Below are 23,624 nucleotides of genomic sequence, written 5' to 3'. Positions count from 1 at the left end.
AGTTTTTATTGGCAACTCGCGCAGTTGCATAAACACAGCAACAGCAACAGCAACAGAAAAGCGACAACAAAATTGAAAATATGTTTTGTTTGCTGGCTGCTTGGCCAGCCAGTCAGTCAGTCAGCCAACTAAAATCGAAAATCCCTGAAACTAGAACGCCCAAATAACCCATGGACCATAAAATCTTTAAACAAATTGCGCAAAGCGTCACGTCGTCGTCATCGTCATCGTCGGTTTTGCCATCTCTTGACTGACAAAACACAAAATGTGCTAACGCATTTTTTTTTCTTATATATTTTGTTGTTGCTTTTTTGGTTTGCGTTTTTCCAATTAGCCAGCAAACCAAGAGGTTTTCTCCTTTGTGGCAGCAGGAAGTCGCACAGCAATGTGGGCCACTGGGTCAGGCGAAAAGCAAAGCAAAGAAATAAAAGATCACAGCATAGTTTGCAGCGCAGTGAATGAAGAAATTCCAATTCCAATATTCAGTGAGTTGACTTGACTTAAAATGCAATTCTGCTTGAACTGAAATCAAAATCAAAAAGAAGTGCTTTAAATATGGGTTATTGTAATTTAGAATATATAGTCTTTATGATTCCTAAATTACGATCGGATAAAAGTTGAAAGAGTTATGTAAGAAATAGTGAAATTATATTGATATACCAAATATGACTTGCGGTATATTAATTTGGTATATTGCTGAGATTATTATTACAGCTTCTTGGCTCACTACCTTCCAATAAATTGCATTTTTATAGTGATATTCTATCGATATACCAAACATGGCTTTCGGTATATTAATATTATATTATATTGTTAAGATTATTATTACGGCTTCTTAGTAAAAGTTCGTTACATTCCAATAAAATTAAATTTTTAAGCATTGATCAAATGTTATTTTTGTTTTATGTGGTTTATTGCATAAGATGCAATACAATTAATAATAGATCGCTTCATTCTCCATAATATAATAATGTATAAATTCAATTCCACTGCATTTTAGAGTTTATTTATTTATTTTATTTGTTTTTAAATTAAAATCAGCTCAGAATTTATGCAAAAAATTACTACAAATTTGAAGCATGTTTTGCATTATTGAATTCTTCTAAAATTTTCATTTAAAATTAGTAAATCAAAATTGAAAAGTAATTATAGAAATATATATAATTTAAAATATTTCTTTTAAATCGAAATTTAAACAATTTTAATCAAAATTTGCAGCAAGCTTAAAAATTCGACGAGTTCTTTCAAATTACTTAATACAATTTGTATCTGAAATCTTTGCTAAAACTCTTTTGTTATTTCCACAAGAAATGCCAAAGTTTCTGTGGCACGAAATGCCATTGTCAACGACACAACAACATGGCCGCCGGATATCCTGTGGCACATGTGAATATTCATTGGAGTAGTATGAATGCTCTCGGCATCTCTGTCAAGTTGAGCTTGTGTTGTGGTTGAGACTTGCTGCATGTATCTGTGTATCTGTGTATCTGGCTCTCTGTGTTGTGCCTCGCGGTAGTGCAACCGCATCCGTTAACGCTACCATTGTGGCAGATGCTGTCGCTGTCTCTGTCTCTGCCTTTGACTCAACTAGAGATGGACGTGTGTGTGCAACACGTATTGGGATTTCATTATAGTGATGTATTTTGGCTAAGAATAAGGAAATTCCTTAAATTAATAGTGAAGTGACGGAAAAGAGGCTGAATATGCTTATATAATTCAATTTAGTTTTAAAATCATTTATTTTATATTCATTCATTTATTTTGAGCATATTTTGTAATAAGCATAAGATCAGAATTTTTAGTGCATACAATATAAACCTTAAATTTCTCGTAAAAGTTGTAGGAATTATTTTAGAAGTATGCTTGCTTTACTTGACATTCTGCCATATTTTGAATGTAATAGTATATTGATATACTAAATATGACTTTCGGTATATTTTGGTATTTCCCCACTATACATTAATTTGGTATATTTTGAGAGTAATTCCGTTTCACCATTTTACTCTTTTATAAATATTCAAATTGAGGTATATATATTTAGTATATTTAGTATATTGATATACTAAATATGACTTTCGGTATATTTTGGTATTTCTCCAGTATACATTAATTTGGTATATTTTGAGAGTAATTCCGTTTCACCATTTTACTCTTTTGTAAATATTCAAATTGAGGTGGTATATTAATAAGAATAAATCGAATTTTAAAGTTTTTTATCGTGCGTGCTCTGACACATCTCTGACCAAAGAGGGACAATCTAATGACCGAGTTTGCTCCCAACTCTTGAGCTGACTCGACTCGACTCGGTATTCGTTTGGTTTGGAATTGAAGCGCGTTATTTGAATTTGATTTCTTGTCTGAATTTTAACAGCAATGTGTTAAATGGATGCCAATACAAAGCGGCTCACCGATTGTCCATTTGCCATAGCTCGACTTGATGTTGTTGTTGTTGTTATTGTTTGTGAGGCGGCGGCGGCGTCGATTCTCCGTGACGTGCCACCAGGTACCGACAACGATCCATTCCAAGTGCTATGTACCAAAGAGAACGCACTAACAACATGCTCTGTATACACACACACACACGCACGCACACGTACATATAAATATGTATAGGTATCTGTGTAACTATGTATCTGCATCTATATCTATGTATCTTCATATCTTTGTGTAGCTGTAGCTCTGTTTGCCCCGCTCTAGATAAACTTTAAACATTTTGAGACGTCAACAGAGACAGAGACACAGGGAGACAAAGTTTTTTTTTGTCATTGATCATTATGCATCCGCATCCGTGTAAGATACATTTGCTTGGTATCTATGGATAGAGGCGACTCTCCTCACACACACACACACACACACACGCACACACATTTGTAAGCTATGCGACTGCGGCTCGTTTGCCACATATTGATCGAACGTGTGCAAATAAAATACAATTTAAATATTTATTATCTTTGCAGTTCGTTAGCATCTTGTATCTGTTTAAACACAGCCTCGACTTGGCCTCAATTTTGATCTGCTTTGCCTATACTCCACATACATATATCGTTCTCCCATCTTATTTCATATATAGCATATCGATTTGTTTCTATACCCGCTACGAATAGAGTAAAAGGCTGTTATAACATTATGCTGGCAATGTTAATAACAAGCTAAAGTCGATTTTTAGTACTTACAATAATATCTACACTATTTATGATTCCCAAAAATTGCATCGCAATCGCTTAAAAGTTGTAGAACTCATTTACTTGATATGGACCATATGACAACCTGGTATATTTTGAGTTCTATGGTATATTTTTAGCGGAATATCGATATACTAAATATAGTCTTATTTATTGATTTGCCTATTTTGCTTTTAATAAAAATGGATAGGGGCATCCCACAATCTGGAATATTTCGAACTTTATGATATATTTTCAACGTAATATTGATATACCAAGTATTGTCTTTGGCATATTTAAGTATTTTTCGGTATACAATCTGGTATATTTTGAATTTTATGATATATATACCAAATATGTTTACCAAATATGTTTAGTCTTCCGTGTATTTCAGTATTTTTGGTATATATAGTATTTCAATAATACTAAACGACTTAGTTTTATATCTAGTATATTTTGTGCTATATTAAACATAATATCGATCTACTAAATACGATTTTCGATATACATATTTTAGTATTTTCTTCGATATATTTTAGTATTTCTTTTCGATATATTTTTAAAATAATACCGAATGGTTTAGCTTTTAGCTGGGTAACGAGCCGCTCACAATCCGGTATATATTTTAGTATTTTTTCGCGCGATTTAGCTTTTATTCAAAATGGGTAGAGGGTATCTCCAAGTTTAGCACACTCGACTGTAGCTTTATTATTTGTTTTTTTTTTTTTTTTTTTTTTTTTGTTGACTGCTGTTTTCCTGGAATATGTACAATTTATACAATTGGGTCGACAAAATTGGCGCCATTGAGACGCCCGAGTTGCGTCTTAAGTTTTCTTTTCCTTTTTATTTTCAAATATCACAATGCAGAACCTGGCAACAATTCGATTTGCATTTGTAACAGAACGAAACGCATTAGAACAAACAAATACAAAAAGGAAAAAAAAAACAGAAAAACAGAAAAGCAGAAAAGAAAACAGAACTTGTAACTTGTTTCTGTGACTGTTGCTGATAAAGGAAAAGCCCCCCAAAACTAATTAACGCCTGCAACGTGTGTTTTGCGCTTTGCTTGTGCTCTGCGGGTCTCTGGCTATGAGTTTGGGGCTTGTTGCTGTTGTTGTTGTTGTTGTTGCCAGTTGCTGTTGCTGATATCGTGCCAGCAACTGGCAGCTGGCAACTGGCAAAGGGTGCGAAAGAGAGCTCCCGAAATTGAAGCGTAACAGAGTGTGCGAATGGGAGCGAGTGATGTCGAGTCAGGTATACTTCACTGTATTTTTATCTGCTAATTAAACACAGACGCTCGATCGCAATACAACGACAACAACAATAACAACAACACCAACAACACCAACACCAACGACAACAACAAAAAACAAAGCTACATTAACAGCCCCGTTTAAAAGTCAACGACGTGGCCATATAGAACTTTCAAGTATGTGTGTCGTTATATACGCACACACACACATACATACATATATGTGGATATATATTCACGTATCTAGCTATCTGCATATTTTCGACTCGAAGCGAGTCGAGTCGAGTTGAGTCGTGGCGTTAGAAGAAGTCCACAAATGTGCTCTAGAATTTGCACAATTTCGCTGACAGCAGGAATAAAGCTGCATTGCAAATGTGCTAAGAGATAAAACAAAAACAAAAACTATATTCGCACCATCTCTATATAGATACATCCTATCCAACTAGACGAGCCCGCTTTGCTATGCTCCTCAGCTGTTAAATGCTGATGATGATGCTGATGCTTAGCCTTAATTACACTGCCAAAAACCAACTTCGATTCGAAACTGATTTGTTCGATAAAAATGAGAGATTATGATTATATACTTCTTCGATTATTGAAGCAGATATATAAAAGAGGAATATTGCTGGCACATTTCCTCAATTAAAGTTATTTTAATGCGGCTGGAAAGTAATGAATTTAATTTCATATTTTTTCAAGTATTTAATAAAGTAGGAATATTACTTAGAATTATTCTAGCTGTTTTTATTGTCTCAGATATCTGAACGAACAGCATATTTCTTTAACTAAAGTTCTTCTATTGATGATAAGTTTTTCGCTAAGATAGTCAAATATTGATCATTTAAATTTTATATTCGTTTAAGTATTTGGTGATATTACTTTAAAATTTGCTAGCTTTTATTCACAATTGTCAAAGCAGATTTCTGCAATAAGAGTTGTGTTAGTGTTGATTTGTTTTGTTGGAAAGTAACGATTTTAATTGCATATTACTTCAAGAATTGAATGATATAAGTATAAAAGAGGAATATTATATTCTTTTCAACTATTGTGGCTGTTATTCTTATAGTCTTAATCGGATAAACGGGCTTCTGCAATTAAATTTTCTTTTTGATAAATAGCTTTTCGTTGAAATAGCAGTAGTTAGAATCGATAAATATATATTTATTCGAATATTGAAATGAGATAAATGCTAGCTTTATTTCTTGTGATCGCAATGAAAGTTCTTTCTTCAATGTAAAGTATAAACTACATTTATATATTTTTGTGAATATTGAGAGATGAAAATGAAATTTCTGCCTGAATAATTGTAATTTCGCTCAGTGTAAGCGTTACAGTTTGCGCTTTTGGAGTGTATCTGTATCTGTATCTGTATCTACACCCTAGACTCCATGCTACATGGCGCACATCTAAGACTGTCCATCTGGAGAGGCACACACACATAGAAACAGACACACACACACACACACACACACACACACATATATAGCACTTGGATGCGACACCTATGCTAATGTTTGTTTGCCCATTTCCAACAAGTTGTTGCTATCTCTAAAACTAAAACTAAAATTTTGAGATCACTTGTGGGCAACATACATACATACGAAAAGCGCAGCGAACGTCGCAGTCGCAGTCGCAGCGTAGTCGACGTCGACGTCGACGTTGACGTCGGTGTTGAGAACAAACAAAATGAGCAAAATAAGCAAATAAAAGTGACGACGACGTCGCCGTCTCTGTCTTCGTTGACAACAACAAAGGCTGAAATAAGTACACATGCAATAGCAACAACAACAACAACAACAACAACAACAACAAAAACCAAGAATTCTTTTTTTTTGTATTTTTCTCTTTTACCAAAAAGCAACAACAACTACAACAAACGTCACTTAATTTCAAGTTAAATAGCCGACGCGCATTATTTGAGTTTTGAAATGGAGAGCACAAGTCGAAGTTGCACACTCACACACACTAACACACATACTCACATATGTATATATACATACATATATTATGGCATCCACATGGATCTAGGTACACTCACACCTTATGGACATTGGAAAATGTTAAATGTGTGTGCACAACTGGACGACGATGTCTTGACTCTGTTTGAATATGATTAGATGATCGATGTGCAGCTAATAGATTGTTAATCCCCCACCAACTGCAACTCGAATGCAGCCAGACGGAAATGAATACTTCATATCACGAATATCATTCTTTAATGTCGCTGCGATCAATCGAATCAGGGCAGGAGATACAGTTCCCCTAAATAAGGTTCATTACAATTTATGAATAGATAAAATATTTCATATATATTCTAAGTATTCTTCCCTAAAAAGAGTTTAAAGATTCCAGGATTCCAAACATTCCTATCCAACAAAACTAAAACTTTTGAGATTGATAGCGTCAAAGATAGAAATCTTCTTTGAAATCCTTGCTTTATCTTGCAAAATTTGTAGTTTCATTTAGTTATATCTTTATTTAAAACACATCTGACTAATATAATATCTCATTAGTTTGAAGCAAATAATAATGCAATGTTTTAGTAGTGTAAAATGTTGTAAGTAATCGAGAAAATTAAAGCGAAAAAAGTGAATTTTAATGGAACTGTAATTTCTTATTATGAAATCATAAAGTTTTGATTTTGTACAGTTCATTCATAATGTTCTAAGTTCTCGTTGATTAGCGTTTATTAAAATTGGAAACATGAAATACAAAATGCTGGCTAAGCTCCAGATGATCCACGCAGCTCTACAGTCCATTGCACACACATACATACACATACAGAGCACAGCACACACACACTGTCGAATTCACTCTCAAGCTTACGGTGCAATGTGCTGACGGGGCGGCGCTTGGCCGACAGGAATCGCCATAGAGCCCCGCCGGACACACACACACACACACACTCATGCAACCCAAGCAATTGTGTGCGTGTGTGTGTGTGTGCGAGAGTCAACAGTTGGTCGTTGATCGTTGCGCTGCTCTTTGCTGTCGCTGCCAATGCGCTGCAGCGACGCCAACGACGCCAACGACGACGACGACGCGCTGTTGACTTCGGGTCGGGGTAATCGGGCCGGGCTACACATCGATACCGATCGTTGTGTGTATGTGGGCTATACGGGCATTCGTGTGTGTGTGTGTCGCGGCTCTCAACGTTCAACGCTCAGCGCTTTGCTATTTTCACCCATGGCGCACTGCATTGCGTTCACTCGTCGATCGGTCGCGTTGCGGGAAAGACGTGAACCCGGACCAAAGTTCTAATACAAAAATTCAACTATTGCCGGTTAAACATTAACATACAAAAAAAAAAAAAGAAAAAACCATAAACAGTTTTGTTGTTTAGGGCACATTACTTTACTTGACTATTTTTTTCCGTGCTTGCCAAAGTTGTTGCACAAAAAAGCAAAAAAAAGATTTCAAACGATCAAAAATAGTAAAAAACAAAAAACGCAACGACGTCGCTGCCAATCGCCAATCGTCGTTGTCATTTGTTTGTCGTCGTTGACGTCGCTGTATATATATTTTTTTTGTTTTGCCGCTCACCGTTCAGTGCCTTGTCAAGTGAAAATTAACCGGGTTTTTTTCCGTTCTATGTACTTTACTATAATTTAGTTACAGTTTTTTTCTATTTTTTTTTTGTTTGTATTTTTGTTCGTTGTTTGATTTTTTTTTGTCGCGGAAACTGCAACTGAATTCTTGTACAAACAGCAAAAAAAAAAAAAAAAAAATTAAAAACACTAAAACACTTTTAAACGGAAAACTTAGACGCGAGACTTTGTGACAGAGAGCGCCATAAATTCTCAGAGCTGCCAAATCAAATATTAAAATTTTGCTGACAGCCGACAAAATGTAAGTTTTTTTTTTGCTTTGTGTTTTGGGTTTTTTTTTTTGCTAATTCTCATTATATTTACATATGTATGTGTAAGTACGAATACGAGTACTTTTAACTTGTACTTACTTATGACTGTTTCACAGAAGTGTCTGGTCAGCAACGAGATATTGTTGTTGTCATCGTCATTGTTGTTGTTGTTGTTGTTGCCTTGACTTCTCGACTTTTGTCTTAACTTTTGTCTCAACTTGACATCTCCTCTTATTAGCGTTGTATGTTATTATTTTTGCTGTGCTTTTTTGGTTTTGGTTTTTGCACTGCGTGCATTAAATTATAATTTTAATACCCTGTACCCATAAAATTGCTAAAACTTGTCATCGTACTTTGTACGTGCAACTGCTTGAAGTAGATCCTATTAACTCACGAAGTTCTTTTCAATGATCTTTACCCTGTACACAGGGTATTCTTTTTTAGTCATATAGTACACCCAACAAACGCTGAGTGGTATTCAATGACCGAAAATTGTTAAATTTTTGTAGTTACTTTATAAATATATACGACTTTAGTGCACTGCGTGTGTGTGTGTGTGTGTGTATTGGGAACAAGTTTCAGATAGCAATCGCCAACTTTGAACATCATAATTTAATTGTTAATAGCTTTCGAGGTCTAAGAACTTCAAACTTGACGATTACTCGCTTAGCTGTACACAAAAGTGACGAATGAATAGGATAGTTTCGTCAAGTTTCGTTGAGTTGAATGCCGCAGCTTGTGTGCGCCACCCAAAAGCTGCTTGCTACGACACCGTCTGACTGCTATGGCATCTGCTCCTCTGTTGTTGAGGATTGGATGCATTTCTTGGTATCGTTTTTGGCGAATTCCGCAATTGCATTTCGACGTTTCGGGAGAATGCAACCGAACACGAACTGGACGCAGAGAAACCAGAGATCTACACTAAAATTGAAAGCCAAAGTCAAACAGCAATTACTTTTGGCAGATGGTTGAGTTTCACAAAATACGATATGAAACGATACTTTTATACGTATGTATGTATGCATGTGTACACATTATACGAGTATCGTTCCCCCGGGGCCTCTTTGACCGACGACCAACGACCAACGAGGCGCTTTGAACCCTTCATCCTCCTGAACACGCTGGCAATGATTCAGTGCGAGGCAATAATTGTTCCAATATTTATTTATAAACAATCAAATTGACGCAGGCTTAGTTGGGGCATATGGCATATGGAACCCATCGCAATACTTTCCATTTGCCGCGAACCTGTTGGGCTGGGGTTTATGGCACTGGGCACGCCAACGATAAGATAAGTTCCAGTCCCAATCGCAGTCGCCAGTCGCTGCTATAGCTGCTATAGCTGCGGGCCCAACCAGCCAATGCCAATGGCAATGACAGCGGAGTTCTACTACTAAAATGTGTATGACAAATCGCAGAAACTACTAAGAAACAAACAGATACAGAAACAGAAACAGAAAACAAAATCAAGCAAATACTATATCTGTAGCACCCTCTTGATATAATTATAAAATGAATTGTTACCATTACTATTACTGCATGATATATGTACATACTTCAAATATTTCTTAGATTTACTCATTAACCAAAGTTGACTCACATTTCTGTAGAATTCCATAGCATAATGCCTTCCCCTCATCGTGCCAATTGACATTGATAAGGTTTTAACGCAAAAACGAAAAAAAATCGAAAAAACGAAAAATAACTCAAATGGAAAATGTCTACAATTCCACAAAGTTAAAGTTTGCTCGTTCATTTATTTATTACTTATTGCACATGTTTGGAAATCCATTAATACTTATGCTGCTCTCAATTTGCCTGGCTGCACTTGATAAAAATTCTGTTGCTTACTCGATAAGGTCAATGATTTCAAAGAACTGGAAATATTTGTTCTCGGAAAAATATTAATGGGATTTCTGCTTTTTTTTTACCGATTTTATGTGCTATATAAAATTTGTTTCTGAGGATTTTAATTTTATTACGTATACGTTTGTCATTGGCAGTGTTCTAAAATCTATGGTATTTATCTAGATCTATAGAATATTGAAGAATTTTTGAGCTATCATCAATCTTCATTATGTATTAAAACTTGACTTGTGCTACCTATAATTTTGTCGACTTGTAAACAAGTGTTTGATAATAGTTTTTGTTTTATTTCTATGAATTCATTAGTTGACTTCTCAATATATGGATAACTTCTACACTGTAAAAAAGTTTGAAAATCATCGTACTAGGAATTTTCGTCTTAAAAATGCATGAAGAAGAGAAAAATCTTTCAGTTAGAAAACATGTCTTAATTTCTAGAGTATTTGATATAAGACCTAATTCTTATTAGTAGGAGAAACGAAGCTTATGGAATTTAGATTAATTAAGATTATGGTTAAGATATTGTACATTCTATTTTATTGTGTTTTTTCTTTTTTATTATTTAATACACATTCAATTATTCGGTTGTATATCTTAAGCATTCTATTTACAAAATATTTATCTTCGAATCGCGTAGCATTTGAGTCCAGAACATTCTCAGGCTAGAACCAAGAAACGTTGACGAAAGCTCGACTAACTAGAACTTGAAATTTCGATGGATTCGAGATTATTTGTAATCTTTGTCTAGTATTTTCGGTCTTATTTTGAGTATTAGTTGCTTTGGCTGACAATCTGGAATTTTTTTTCACTCTGTGGTATATTTTGAATGTACTTCTATATCAATATACCAAATGTGGTTTTGTATATTTTTAGTATTTTTGCCGTATCTTCATTTATTTTGGTTTTTCATAATGGGTAATGGGCATTTAGCTTTCCTTCTTGCTAAATCGAATGTTTATGATTATAGAAACTGATCTTTTTTCAGTATATGCATGTTTGAAATATTCTTTAAATTGACAATTTTTAGATACAATTTTTTATACAAATTATATTGTATCTACCCTACATATATAGTATTTGTAATTAACGATATTTACATAAAGTTACTTTGTATCTGCAGTCTTTTGGCACAAAAGCAAACTTTAAAGTTTTCTTCTTAGTTTTGACACGTGTTTTTTTTTTTTTTTTTTCGTTGTGTATTTCTCTTTTTGACAACTGTTTACTTCCGTTTCCGTTTGCCGCCGTCTAATAAGTACTTGCCTCAATTCAGTTAGACTCCACAGTACTTGTATCTGTATCTGTGGCTGGTGACTGTATCTGTATCTGTAGCTGTATCTGTGTGTGTATGTGTTGCCTTTCCCTTGGCGTTGGCATTTTCTTTATCTTATCTGTCTGACATTTTGTTGGCGTTGTGTTGCTCTCGTTTATTGTTGTTATTAGAGGCATTGCCGTGTTTGCATTTCGGTTGTCTATGCTATGTACTCGCTGTGTACATATGCTATGTATACATAGAGATATATACGTATGTATGTATGTATTTGCTTTGGCTGTATTTGTCTCTAGTTTTGGATATGTGTCTCCCTACCTCACACACTGACGCACAACATGATCGATTGTCTCTGTGAGAGCGAAAGAGAGAGAGTGAGACAGTCTAGTACTCTGTCGTCCGGCTTATGAATAATTTTACTAATATTTGTTTATGAAACACAAGTGTTTTTCACACCCGCACACACACATCGTTACATGCCTGTGTGAAGATAACCCAGTTTGTACAGGTGTCTATAGAATACTTATGCGTGTAATATATGCACATAATTATACAAATTATATTGTATCTATATACCCAACATATACAGTATTTGTATACTCTGCCTTTGCCTGCATGCTAGTTCTTATCGTTGCCGTTGCCGTTGGTGTTGCCGTTGCCACGCCCACATTTCTTCGACCTTCTTTTGTTGTGCTAATTTTAATTAAATTTGCTCCGTTTACGATCAGCCATTTTGGCTTCTCGTTCGTTATTGTTTTTGTTTCTGTTTCTGTTACTATGCTTTCCTTTGCGCCCAACAACCGAGCAACCAACCAAGCAACCAACCGAGCAACCAACCGAGCAACCAAGCAACCAGTCATCATCGTCATGGGTTTTTATGACGATTTTGTTGCTGTTGCTGTTGCTTTCTTACCATCGTGCTGCGAAACTTTACCTTATCGCATTTCGTTGTCGAATCGCTTTGCGTCGGCCATCTTTCAACTCGCCCCGACTTTAGCTCGACGCGAGACTCTTTCATAAACTCATTAACGTGATCATGTCTCACGCGGTAAAACCAATGATCACCACCTGATCCGTCGTTTACAAATGAAAGATGCTTTCGATTCGGTTATGTGGCTAGGATTTCTCACTTTTTTTTTTTTTTTTTAAGTTATACAGTTCCTGGTACAGTTGTGTTTGGTTTCCCCATTGAAAATCTCGTAACATATTTAAGTTTATCGCTCTAAAAGCTATATATTCATTATATATTCATAAACCGATCGTCTAGCATAATTTTGCTGTGAGGGGAATAATTATATAACAAGCAAACATAAAAAGTCCAAATTTAATCGGGATTTTTCCTGTTTATGAAATTATTTTGTTTTCGTTTATGATATATCGTCTTAGTTAAAATTACCAAGATAAAATAAATATTTTCGAGTCCATAAAATATATTCTTCTACTAAAAAAAATCAGCCATAAGGTTGGAATAGAATGGTCTAATTTAGCAATCGGAATAACGGGAACTTCTGCATAAAAACATTATAAAGCTTGACTAATAAAGCTTACAAAGTATTTTTAAGTTAAGATTAGCATGGTAGAAAGAAAATTTGAGGATGTAAAAATGTATTATTCTAGGTGGCAATAGAATAATCGAATATAGTTGTAGGACTTTAGCGAAATAAGGGATTTTTTTTTGTTTTAGTTATAATGAAATATGTCTAGGAAGATACAAAAATATTTTCGAGTGTAACAAATTTGTTCTCCGTTTGTTTATAAGGAATAATAGAATAACCTAAGAAAATAATTGAAATAAGGGGAATTTCTGCATATCAACTAATTTGAAGGTAGTTGAAAAGATCAGTATGGTAGAAATGGTATTTTAAAGTATGAACATCTATTCTACAATGTAGCAATAGAATAATCAAGTATGGCTGTAGAAAGTTATCGAAATAAGGGGACTTTTTTATTTATGGGATAATTAAATATCGTGTTGGTTCAAATTAGAAAGATAAAACAAATATTTTTCAGTGCAAAGAATATATTTTCCATAATATAACAATTGGCTAGAAGGCTAATAAAGTCGTTGGAAATAATTGAAACAAGGGGAATTTCTGTATAATATATATTTGGAATGTACCGGAATATATAAGCTTGGTAGAAATGTGAAGTGTGAAAAATCTATTCTATGTAGCAATAGAAACCGGAAACCCGGTATTTTGATTTTTGGGATAACATTGAAAATAAGAATTATCATAATAGTCAAAATTACCAAAGTAAAAATATTTTCTAATGTTGTCTAAATATGAAATGAGAAATTAAGACGATAGCAAATTTTCGCATTAATTATGTATAGAAGACAATGACAATTCAATTATAGAAAGGACAATTTGATAGGATGGTATATTAAAGATAGAGAGCAAAAGTAATGTAGTTGTTCATAATAGATAAGAATGAGAAGAATAACAGATACATTTAAATGTAGTCAACAAACTATGCATTTAGATAATATTTAGTACGGATGAATCATGGTTTATTTAATATTTAGTTGTGAAATTCATTTTCGGCCGGCGGGAAATGTCTGTAACATTTAGAAGAAAGCATCTCCGATGCTATAAAGTATATATATTCTTGATCAGCGTCAATACTGTTTGACCCTATGAACACCTAGATATCAGAGGCTATAAGAGATATATTTTGTTGACATCACTTGTTATGTTTACAACGGATCAAGTTTGTTTCAAATTTTTGGCACGCCCACTTCCGCCCCCGCAAATCGACAAAAATCGAATAACAAACATAATTTTGAAGGTAGAATCGCGAATTTTGTTATAGACAATAATAACTATAGTGTTTCTGGTTCCACAGAATTTGATTGCGATCAGACAAAATTTTAAAAGTTATTTAAGAAATGAACTTATGGAAAATTACAGCGATTGCAATCGTATTTTGGCTGCTTTGGCAATGTGGTATAATTTGACCTGTATGGTATATTTCGAATGTAGTACTTCATCGATATACCAAATATAATCTTGGTAATATTTGGTATATTTTGAAGAATAATACTAATATTCAAGTTGGGTAGCAGGTATATCACAATCCTGCACACTCGAATGTAGCTTTCTTACTTGCTTTTTTGTACTTTAATGAATCTTCTCTGTTGTTGTGGAATCACATTTTGAATACTTTCGTTTTCTTCCACATATTTCAAGATCTTCGATCTCTTTGCTCTCTCTTTTCCGCAGCAATCTGGCGAGGAGCAGAATGTGGAGGACAGCTGGTGCTGGGAGCCCATGGGCTCGGAGTCGACAGAGTCGACAGGCAAACCACAACCAATTACAGGAAGCGGCATGGTGGACGTGGCACTCGATGGCGCTGCAGCGGCACTCGATGTGTCAAGGTTGAATGATTTGGTGGCAAGTCTGGAGCAGCAGAATGAGGAGCTGCGCAATTCATTGGAGGAACTGGACGCACAGCACGATCTGGCCATGCAGGATGTGCTGGGCCACAAGACGCAGCTGCAATCGCAGCTGACGGAGCTAAAGCAGTTGCAGGCCGATCGCCTGGTGGAGCATGAGTTGGCCATGGCCCGGCTGCAAGCACAGTTAGTGGAGGATCGGGAGCGGCAAAGGAGCGCGGCTCAGGCGCAGTTGGAGCTGGAGCAGCGGGTGGCGGAGCAGTCGCAGGAGCTGCAACGCAATGTCCTCGAGCTGGCCGAGATGCAGCAGCTGCTGGAGAAACGGGGCGCCGACAACGGCGAGCTGATCGATCGTGTGCGTCAGGCCGAAGCGGAGCGCGAGAAATTGCAGCGCGAGCTGGAAGAGTTGGCCAAGCTGGTCAAGGAGAAGAAGACATCGGAGTCATCCAACAGCTCATCGACGGGCAAACACAGCGAGGATGAGTTCATTGTGGTGCGCAACGCGGATGCATTGGCTGGCTCCAGCTCGGATCCAGATCCCGATACGGAGGCCACGACGCCACCGAGCAAGGAGAAGTTGCGGGACAAGCTCGTCTCGCTGGAGGCGCGCATTTCGGAGCTTTCGACCCTCAATGCCAAGCTGCAGGATGGCGACCTGGAGCGTCAGTTGGCCAGCAGCGTGCTGAACGAGCAGCTGTCGGAGCTGGAGACGCGACTGCGGATCAGCGAGAGCGAGAAGGAGCAACTGCAGCTGGAGCTGCAGCGCAAGCTGCAACAGCTGATGCTGCAGAATCAGGAGCTCAAGCTGAACGCCGAGGCCGATCAGGAGACGCATGCCAACGATCTGGAGCAGCAGCTAGGTGCACTCCGAGCCGAGAACAGTCAATTGCGACAGGAGCTCGATGCGAGCATTGCCCAGGCCAAGTTCCGTCAGGCGATTGCCGAGGAGAAGCAGGAGATCACCGACCTGGATCTCGATCTGGACGATGTTGGTATAAGTGCTGACAATGATCCGCACAAACTGCGATCCCTGCTCGAAGCGTTGCTCGCTGACAACTCGGAACAGGCGCTGGACCGCACGCATCGGTTGCTCAACGAGCGTTGGCAGCGTTTGGACAGCACCGAACAGCGTTTGGTAGATCTGCAGGATCAGCAGCTGATCGCGGAGCACGAGAAGAAGACCCTCGAGGCGGACATATCGCAGTACATTCTGCAGTGCGACGAGCTGATGAAGAACAACGAGCTGCTGCTCAACGAGCTGGACAAGTTCAAGCGCAACAAGCTGGAGACCATCGAGGAGCACCACGAGGAGACCATCGCTCAGCTGGAGTCGCAGCTGGAGGAGGCACAATCCCAGTTGCAGCAGCAGCAATTCCAGTGGCTAGAGCAGTCAAGAGCCAATGAACAGCAGCTGGCCGAGCTGCGAAGTCAAGACGAGGCACAGCTAAAGGAAAAGCAACAAGAGTTGACGCATCTCAAGACACAAACCCTGGAGGTGGAAAAGCTCAAGTTGCAGCTGCAGCAGCGGAACGAGGAGCAATCGCTGCTTAGCCATCAGCTCGAGAGCCAAAAGGAACAGCTGCTGCTAATTGATGCACTCAAGCAGCAGCTCTCGGAGGTGCAAGCACAATTGAAGCAAACGCTGGCAGCACAGGAGCAGCAACAGCTGCAGAGCACAGAGCAAGTGGAGCAGTTGGAGTCACAGCTGGAGCTGCTCAAATCATCGCAACAGAGCACAAGCGCCGAGAGGAGCGAGCAAGTGGCGCAATTGGCTGAGCAACTGCAGCGGAAGGAGACGCAGCTGGCGGAGACGTTGCATCAGATGGAACTGTTAAGATCACAGCTAGACGAAGTCAAGGCACAATTGAAGCAGCAGGCGGAGAAGTTGCAAGAGAGCGAAGTGCTGAGATCGCAGCTGGAAGAAGTCAAGGCACAACTGAAGCAGCAGGCGAGAGAAGCCGGAGAGCAGAGCGAATTGGCTGAGCAACTGCAGCAAAAGGAGACACAGCTGGCGGAGACGTTGCAGCAGAGCGAAGTGTTAAAATCGCAGCTTGTCGAATTTAAATCACAAATCCAGCAGCAGGCGGAGAAGTTGCAGCAGAGCGAAGTGTTGAAATCGCAGCTGGATAAAGTCCAGGCCCAATTGAAGCAACAGGCACAAGAAGCCGGAGAGCAGAGCACAGCAGCATTGGAACTGGAATTGAAGCCGCTCAAGGCGCAACTGGAGACGCTGAACAAGGAGAAGCTTGAGCTGATCATGGCGGTGCAGCAGAAGCATGCGGAGAACACACAATACTATGCGGAGATACAGCGATTGCAGCCGCTGGAGCAGCAGCTGGGGGAGCAGCTGAAGGAGCGTGAAAAGCTCTGCGATCAGATCAATTTCCTCAAGGAAAAGTCCGACATACTCACCACAAATTTGCTCACGGAGCAGACGAATCAACGGCTACTGCAACAGCAGCAGGTCGAATCTCAGGAGCAACAGGCGAATGTGCAACGTGATCTCGAGCGATTGCGTGCCCATCTGCTTGAGATCGAGGAGCTGCACACTCAGGAGAGCGTCGAGCTGCAGCGTGAACTCGATGAATCGCGTGCCAAGCAGACGGCACTTCAGCAGGAGGTGTCCAAGTCCAGCACCGCCTACACCTCAGCAAGGTGAGTGATTGAGAATTTCCCTGTGTCTCATTAGTTAGTGCTACCAACTATCTCTTATAATTTCTAGTTATCTATGACATATTTTGAATGTAATAGTATATCTTTATACCGAATATATCCATCGGACATTTGGTATATTTTAAGAATAACAGTATATCGATATACCGAATATTTGGGTATATGAATTTGGTATATTTTAAGAATAATATTAAATCGATATAACGGAATATTTCTGAGATTATTAATTTCGTGTATTTTAAGAATGACAGTATATCGATATACCGAATATTTGGGTTCATATATATATTTGGTATATTTTAAGAATAATATTAAATCGATATAACGGAATATTTCTGAGATTATTAATTTCGTGTATTTTAAGATTAACAGTATATCGATATACCGAATATTTGGGTATATGAATATTTGGGTATATATTTTAAGAATAATATTAAATCGATATAACGAAATATTTAAGTATTTCTGAGATTATTAATTTCGTGTATGTTAAGAATAACAGTATATCGATATACCAAATATAGCCATCGGCAAGGTGTGTGATTGAGTATTTTCACTGTCTCATTAGTGGTCACGACTGTCTCTTTTAATTTCTGGTTATCTATGGCATATTTCGAATATAATACCGAATATAATCATTGGTATATTTTAGTATTTCTTGATTATTCATTTAGTATATTTTAAGAATAATACCTCACTAAAAAGAATATTATATTTTATACTAGTGGATCAAGTAGACTGTTGCTGATTCATCATTCGCTGTTCGTGCACCATTATAAAAAGCAATTCGCCCCAAGTCACGCTGGCGATAAGCGTCGCGGCGAGACGGCGACATTTAAGCATGAGCTCAAGCACTTGCCTGTCTGTCTGTCTGTCTGGCTGCCTGGCTGTATGTGCTAATTGCATTCGCTCTGTTTTCGAACTAATAAAATTATCGATTATTATCGATAACAGCCAATAACGGAAATTAGCGGCAACACGTGCGTTCACTTTGCTAATTAAAGTAACTGTAAATCTACATCTTGAAAATATTAAAAATCATGCAATATTTTCGATAGTTGTGCAGCCAATTTCAATATAATCATTTGAGCTGCAGTTGAGTTAATATTAAGCAATTTATCTGTCTGTTAATATCTTGATTGATACAAGAGTTGGAGTAAATATACAATTTGAAGACAGGGTTTTTGCTTTTATAGTATATACAACATAAATAATAAATAAAAATGTAGCCAATGTCTATACAATAATTTGGGCTGCAACATATAATAGAGTGCAGCTGTTGAGTTAGTATTAGCAATCTTGTCTATCTGTCTGTCCAGTCACATAAACATCGATATTTCGGTGATTATAAGAGTTGGATTAAATATAGTTGAAGACAGTGCTTTCTATTTTTAAAGACACCATAGTTAATAAACAAGTAACAAAGTTTCAGTTGAGAGTGCTCGACTGTAAGTTATTACGGTAAGTAATTATTCTTAAAATATACCAAATAATATACCGTAAAAATACTCCCAATTTTGTATATTTGACACTCGAGTACTATGTAAATATACAAAAATATACCAAACATACCCATTAGTATATTTCTAGTATTTATCGCCGTATATTAATTATTTTATTTTAATATTAATATGGATAACGAGTATATCACAGTCGAGCATACTCGACTGCAGCTTTCTCACTTGCTTTTAGTTAATTCTGCCTTTTCTGAAACAAACAAGTAAATAAAATGTAATCACAGTGACCCTAGTATTATTACTTCATAATAACAACTATTGCTATATTAATGCTTAACAATTCATTGTCAATTTCATTGTCGCTGCACAGCATCCGGGCCAATCAGCAGGCGGAGACGCTGCAGGCACAACACGCGCTGCTCCTGCAACAACGCGATGAGCTGCTGACCAAACTGGGAGTGCGCGAGGATCGTGAGCTGAAGCAACAGGCGGCGCTGACCAATCTGCAATGCGCACTAGAACAATTTCAGAATGGTTTGTTAGAGCTTTCAACGATCTTCAAGAACTCGCAAAAGTAATTGAAATTAATTCGTTTCGATTTAGACAAGGAGCATGAGATTGAGATGGGAACACAGCGCATGCGTCGAGAGCTGCAGTCGCAGCTGGAGAAGCAGACAACGCTGCAGTCCGAGATGGCGGCACTGCAGCAACAGTTGACCGAGGCGAATCAGGGACTCCGGGCTGCGGCACGTCTCTCCGATCAACTGGAGGCCGGACAGCAGACGATCGCCGTGTTGCGAGATGAAGGTGAGTGCGCTTTAGCTGTTCAATTTCCTATCAAATTTGTCTACTAACCCAGCAAGCATTTAATGCGAAACTCGTTCGTGTCTCTAAAAAACAACAAAATCAAATAAAATCCAATTAAATAAACGCACCATTAAATTACCGCCTAGCAAATTACCAAATAACCTCGGCATGTTCTTAACCCACGATTCACATCATGGTTTACCCAGCGCCTTAATGTTAAATGCAAAACTTCTTATCACGCATAAAAACCGCACCAAAGTTCTTGATAGAGAAGGAGAAAATAGAAAAGAGAGAGAGAGAGAGAAAGAATTGTGCATGTGTATGAGTGAGTGAGAGAGAGAGCGAGTACGAAAAGAAGAGAGAAAGAAGAGGAGACGTCACTTCACCCGGATTCTCAAAGGTAAATATCAGCTGGTAATTCTGGGAGCAATGCCATATATGAAACACTCGGAATTTCAGTTGGTATCGACTTTTTTGAATTGCAATTTATCATCAAAAAAAAAAAAAGAAAATAAAAAAACACACAAAACGATAATAAAAAAACGTCAGATCGCACCTACGGCATTGTGGCAATATTATTGGCTGTAAATTCTACTTAAGTTGGTCGTCAGGTAAAATGCAAATCTTCCCCTTCCGACGCACATAATCCCCAAACATTTATCCGCAACCAGTGTGTGTGTGTGTGTGTGTGTATGTGTGTGTGAGGATTTATATAGTATTATTTGGCTGCACTAACTGAACACAAGCACCAACACTGGCATCACCGGAACCAACTGTTAACTATTCTACCTCACATCTCCCTATGGGTTCTACACACACGGAAGCAAACACCTCATGCCTACACACACACACTCACACGCGCACACACATATACCAACACTGAAGCAATATACCAAAATGTATTATTATATACTAGCTTGGCTTTTATGTTGTATTGCTTTAATTTACACAAATTGTTATCAATTTTTTGTTTAATTTGTAGCTTAGATCTTTAATCTAAAAAATGTCTTTTAAAATCCTCTGCAGTTGAAATACTAAAAATAAGTTTTGGTATTTTTAACTGCAAAGGATTAAATATTTCACTGTTCTTTCACTACTTTTTGTGTTTTAGTTCTGATTTATTAACGTATTGTAATTTGTTGTTGATTATTAGTTAATGCATATTTATAATTTATTTATTGTGAACGAATCTGTATTATGTATTTATTTATTTATGATTTATGATTTATGTATGTATGTATTCGATTTATTTATCAGTTCTTCTGCGTATGAAAAGCCCGTATCGTATAACCGTAATATCCGTATAACGTATAACGTATGACGTATAACCGTAAAAACCGTTAAACAAACTACCAAAAAGAAAACAGAAAACAATTGCCTAGATGTTGTTGTTAATTTATCTGCAGCATTGATTAATCTCAATTTGTAAATGTGAGCGATTTTTCGGAATTTGACGCACTCACTTTGCAATTGGAGATTGCTCGAGATTGCAGCTTATGCCACATTACATATACATATACACACTCCCACACACATACATATATATATATATATATATATATATATATATATATATAAATACATTTATATATTTATAATATATATATATATGTATATAATATTGTACTTGATTACTTTTCTCTGTTTGTTGTTTGCCCGCTACCTAAAATTTCAATATGAATTGTATTTAGTTTTGCAACATTTTTTTTTTCTCGCTGCATTTGGAATTTGATTTGTCTTGTCGTCGTTTTGCTAGCAACAAAATTCTAGTACTCGAAGTTTGCCTATCCTACGTCCCACCTCCCAAAATATGAAATGCAGTTAGAGCTGACCGAATGACCGAATGACTGACAACTGACCGCAGCCGTATCTTTTTGCCACAAGCAAGCCAACAGCAACCGCATCTTGCCACACCCCAAAAACAAAAAAACAAAAGCCATTGCCTCCGCCTCAGCCACCGCCAACGCCACCGCATCACGTCTGTTTTAGCGTCTGTACGGTTGAGTATTACATCAGGTACTGGTGTGACTTTTTAACCAACAACCAGTACTTATGTCATACTACGCCGTGCACTTGTCGCACTAACCGCATGCTGAAGACCTACAAATCAAATAAAACATATACTTGTATTGACAAAATGCAACCAAAGCAAAGCGCGCGCGCTCTTCGTGTATCATGTATTAGTCTATTCTTACTTATTCTATTAAGCGTACTTTAGTTCGTTCGATTAATGCATTTCATTCATCATCAGTGGACAGCCTGAAGCATGCCAATCTGAAGCTGGAGCAGAGCCTGAGCAACAGCGAATCAAGTCAGACGGACAAGATTGACAAGAGTCTCATCAAGAGCCTGCTCATTGGCTACGTGGTCAGCGGTCATGCCCACGACAAGCAGCAGGTGCTGCGCATGATTTCCTCCGTGCTGGACTTTAATGCCCAGGAAGCCGACAAGGTGGGACTCAATAAGCCGCAGAGCAGCTGGCTGGGCAGCATTCTAGGAGGCAGTGGCGGTGGCAGTGGTGGATCCTCAGCTGCTGGCACAGGTAAGCGAAAAAGTCTGCGAATGAAATGCATTTGCCAACTAATACTCTTCTCTTCTGTTTTTGTGTTCAGGTAACGAGAATCTGCTGCAAGCATTTGTACAATTTTTGGAACAGGAATCACAGCCGCAAGCATCCGCACAGACGCGACCCACGCTGCTGAGCATGGCCAAACAACTGGAGGCAGCTCCACTCCCAGATGCAGTCCACAGTGCAGTGCCAGCAACAACTTCAGCTGATGCTCCGGCAACATCTGCAGGAGCAACGCCAATGGCAATGGCAATGGCAATGAGTAGCAGCAATGAGCAACAGGCTGGAGCGACGCCGCCAACGCCGCCGATGCAAACGCTTCTCATGAGCAGCAACGAATTTGCGCCGACTCGCAATTCTAGTTCGATATTAAAGGATATTCTGAGTGACTCTTGATTGTTGTAGAATATCCCGGACTTGTGTTTGTCTGTGTGACTCTCGTGTTTTTTTTTTGTGTCTAATTTAATATTAATACATATAACAAGTTTTGTAATTGTATATCAAGACGTGCAATTCCCTAATTCCCCCCCCCCCCCCCCAAAAAAAAAAAAAAAGAAGAATGAGTATCGTTTATCGTCCAAGAACACTCCAATCCTTGCATGCTTGCAATGCCAATCGATTCCAATACCAATATCCATCTGTGTAATGCCTCCTCAATGTGTGTGTGTGCGCAAGCGCATCTGTAAATATGTAATATGCAATATGATAATACTATTCTCGCAGGGGACACCATTAGATTAGTTCGGTGTCCCGCTGGCTGCGATCTATGCGCCTTAATAGCAGCTCGCCTGACAGCAGCAACTGAACATACAAATATTAATAAATAATATATAAACAAATTAAACGCTGTTTCTATTCATTATGCAAATTGTGGTGATGGGTTATAATCAACAAAAGGAATATTTGAAATTTAATTTTGAAAATATTTTTAAGTAAATTCTTAGAGAATTGGATGTCACTTTCAAATAAAAATAAAAGCAGTTCTATATGACAACTAAAGGCAATCTGAATGGTCTAAGCCCTTTAACCTTATAGTAGTAACAGTATAAATAAGGAATATTATATCATAGTTAAACAAAAATAAGAATACTTCAATCGAACGCAAGATAATGCGGTATTAATTTCAAAATATACAAAATTAATATACCCCAAAAATACAAAAAAAAAAAACATCCTATTTGCTATATTTGGTATATAGATATATATTACATTCAAAATATACTATAGAGTGCAAAATATACCAGATTGTCAGCCAAAGCAACTAAGTAAATAGGCAATTTTTGTCCATTCAAAAGTATGTATTTCTTTAATAACTT

The 23,624-nt window shown here is 37.7% G+C and overlaps 1 protein-coding gene and 1 long non-coding RNA gene across 3 annotated transcripts in view; one reads left to right on the top strand and one right to left on the bottom strand.

Moving 5' to 3' along the window:
• LOC117577990 (uncharacterized) overlaps positions 1-7,193 on the bottom strand; it is a 29,506-nt gene extending 22,313 nt beyond the window's left edge. The window contains exon 1 of the long non-coding RNA XR_007954824.1: positions 7,178-7,193. This is a non-coding gene — a long non-coding RNA (uncharacterized LOC117577990). The remainder of the gene's footprint in view (positions 1-7,177) is intronic.
• Positions 1-22,841, top strand: part of LOC117577988 (thyroid receptor-interacting protein 11) — a 35,211-nt gene extending 12,370 nt beyond the window's left edge. The window contains exons 1-6 of one of the 2 annotated variants that reach the window (XM_034263085.2): positions 7,644-8,262; positions 14,630-17,457; positions 19,303-19,466; positions 19,536-19,739; positions 21,991-22,281; positions 22,352-22,841. In XM_034263085.2, coding sequence (XP_034118976.1) covers positions 14,678-17,457; positions 19,303-19,466; positions 19,536-19,739; positions 21,991-22,281; positions 22,352-22,704 — 3,792 coding nt within the window. In that variant the 5' untranslated portion in view covers positions 7,644-8,262; positions 14,630-14,677 and the 3' untranslated portion in view covers positions 22,705-22,841. Of the gene's footprint in view, positions 1-7,643; positions 8,263-14,629; positions 17,458-19,302; positions 19,467-19,535; positions 19,740-21,990; positions 22,282-22,351 lie in introns of those variants that run through there. The other variant, XM_034263084.2, reaches the window with a different exon arrangement.
• Positions 22,842-23,624: the final 783 nt, after the last annotated feature.

The sequence above is a fragment of the Drosophila albomicans genome, chromosome X, assembly GCF_009650485.2.
Source record: "Drosophila albomicans strain 15112-1751.03 chromosome X, ASM965048v2, whole genome shotgun sequence".
Taxonomy (NCBI): domain Eukaryota; kingdom Metazoa; phylum Arthropoda; class Insecta; order Diptera; family Drosophilidae; genus Drosophila; species Drosophila albomicans.
The sequence above is the reverse complement of the archived record's forward strand: the minus strand, read 5'-3'. Positions and strand labels throughout refer to the sequence as shown.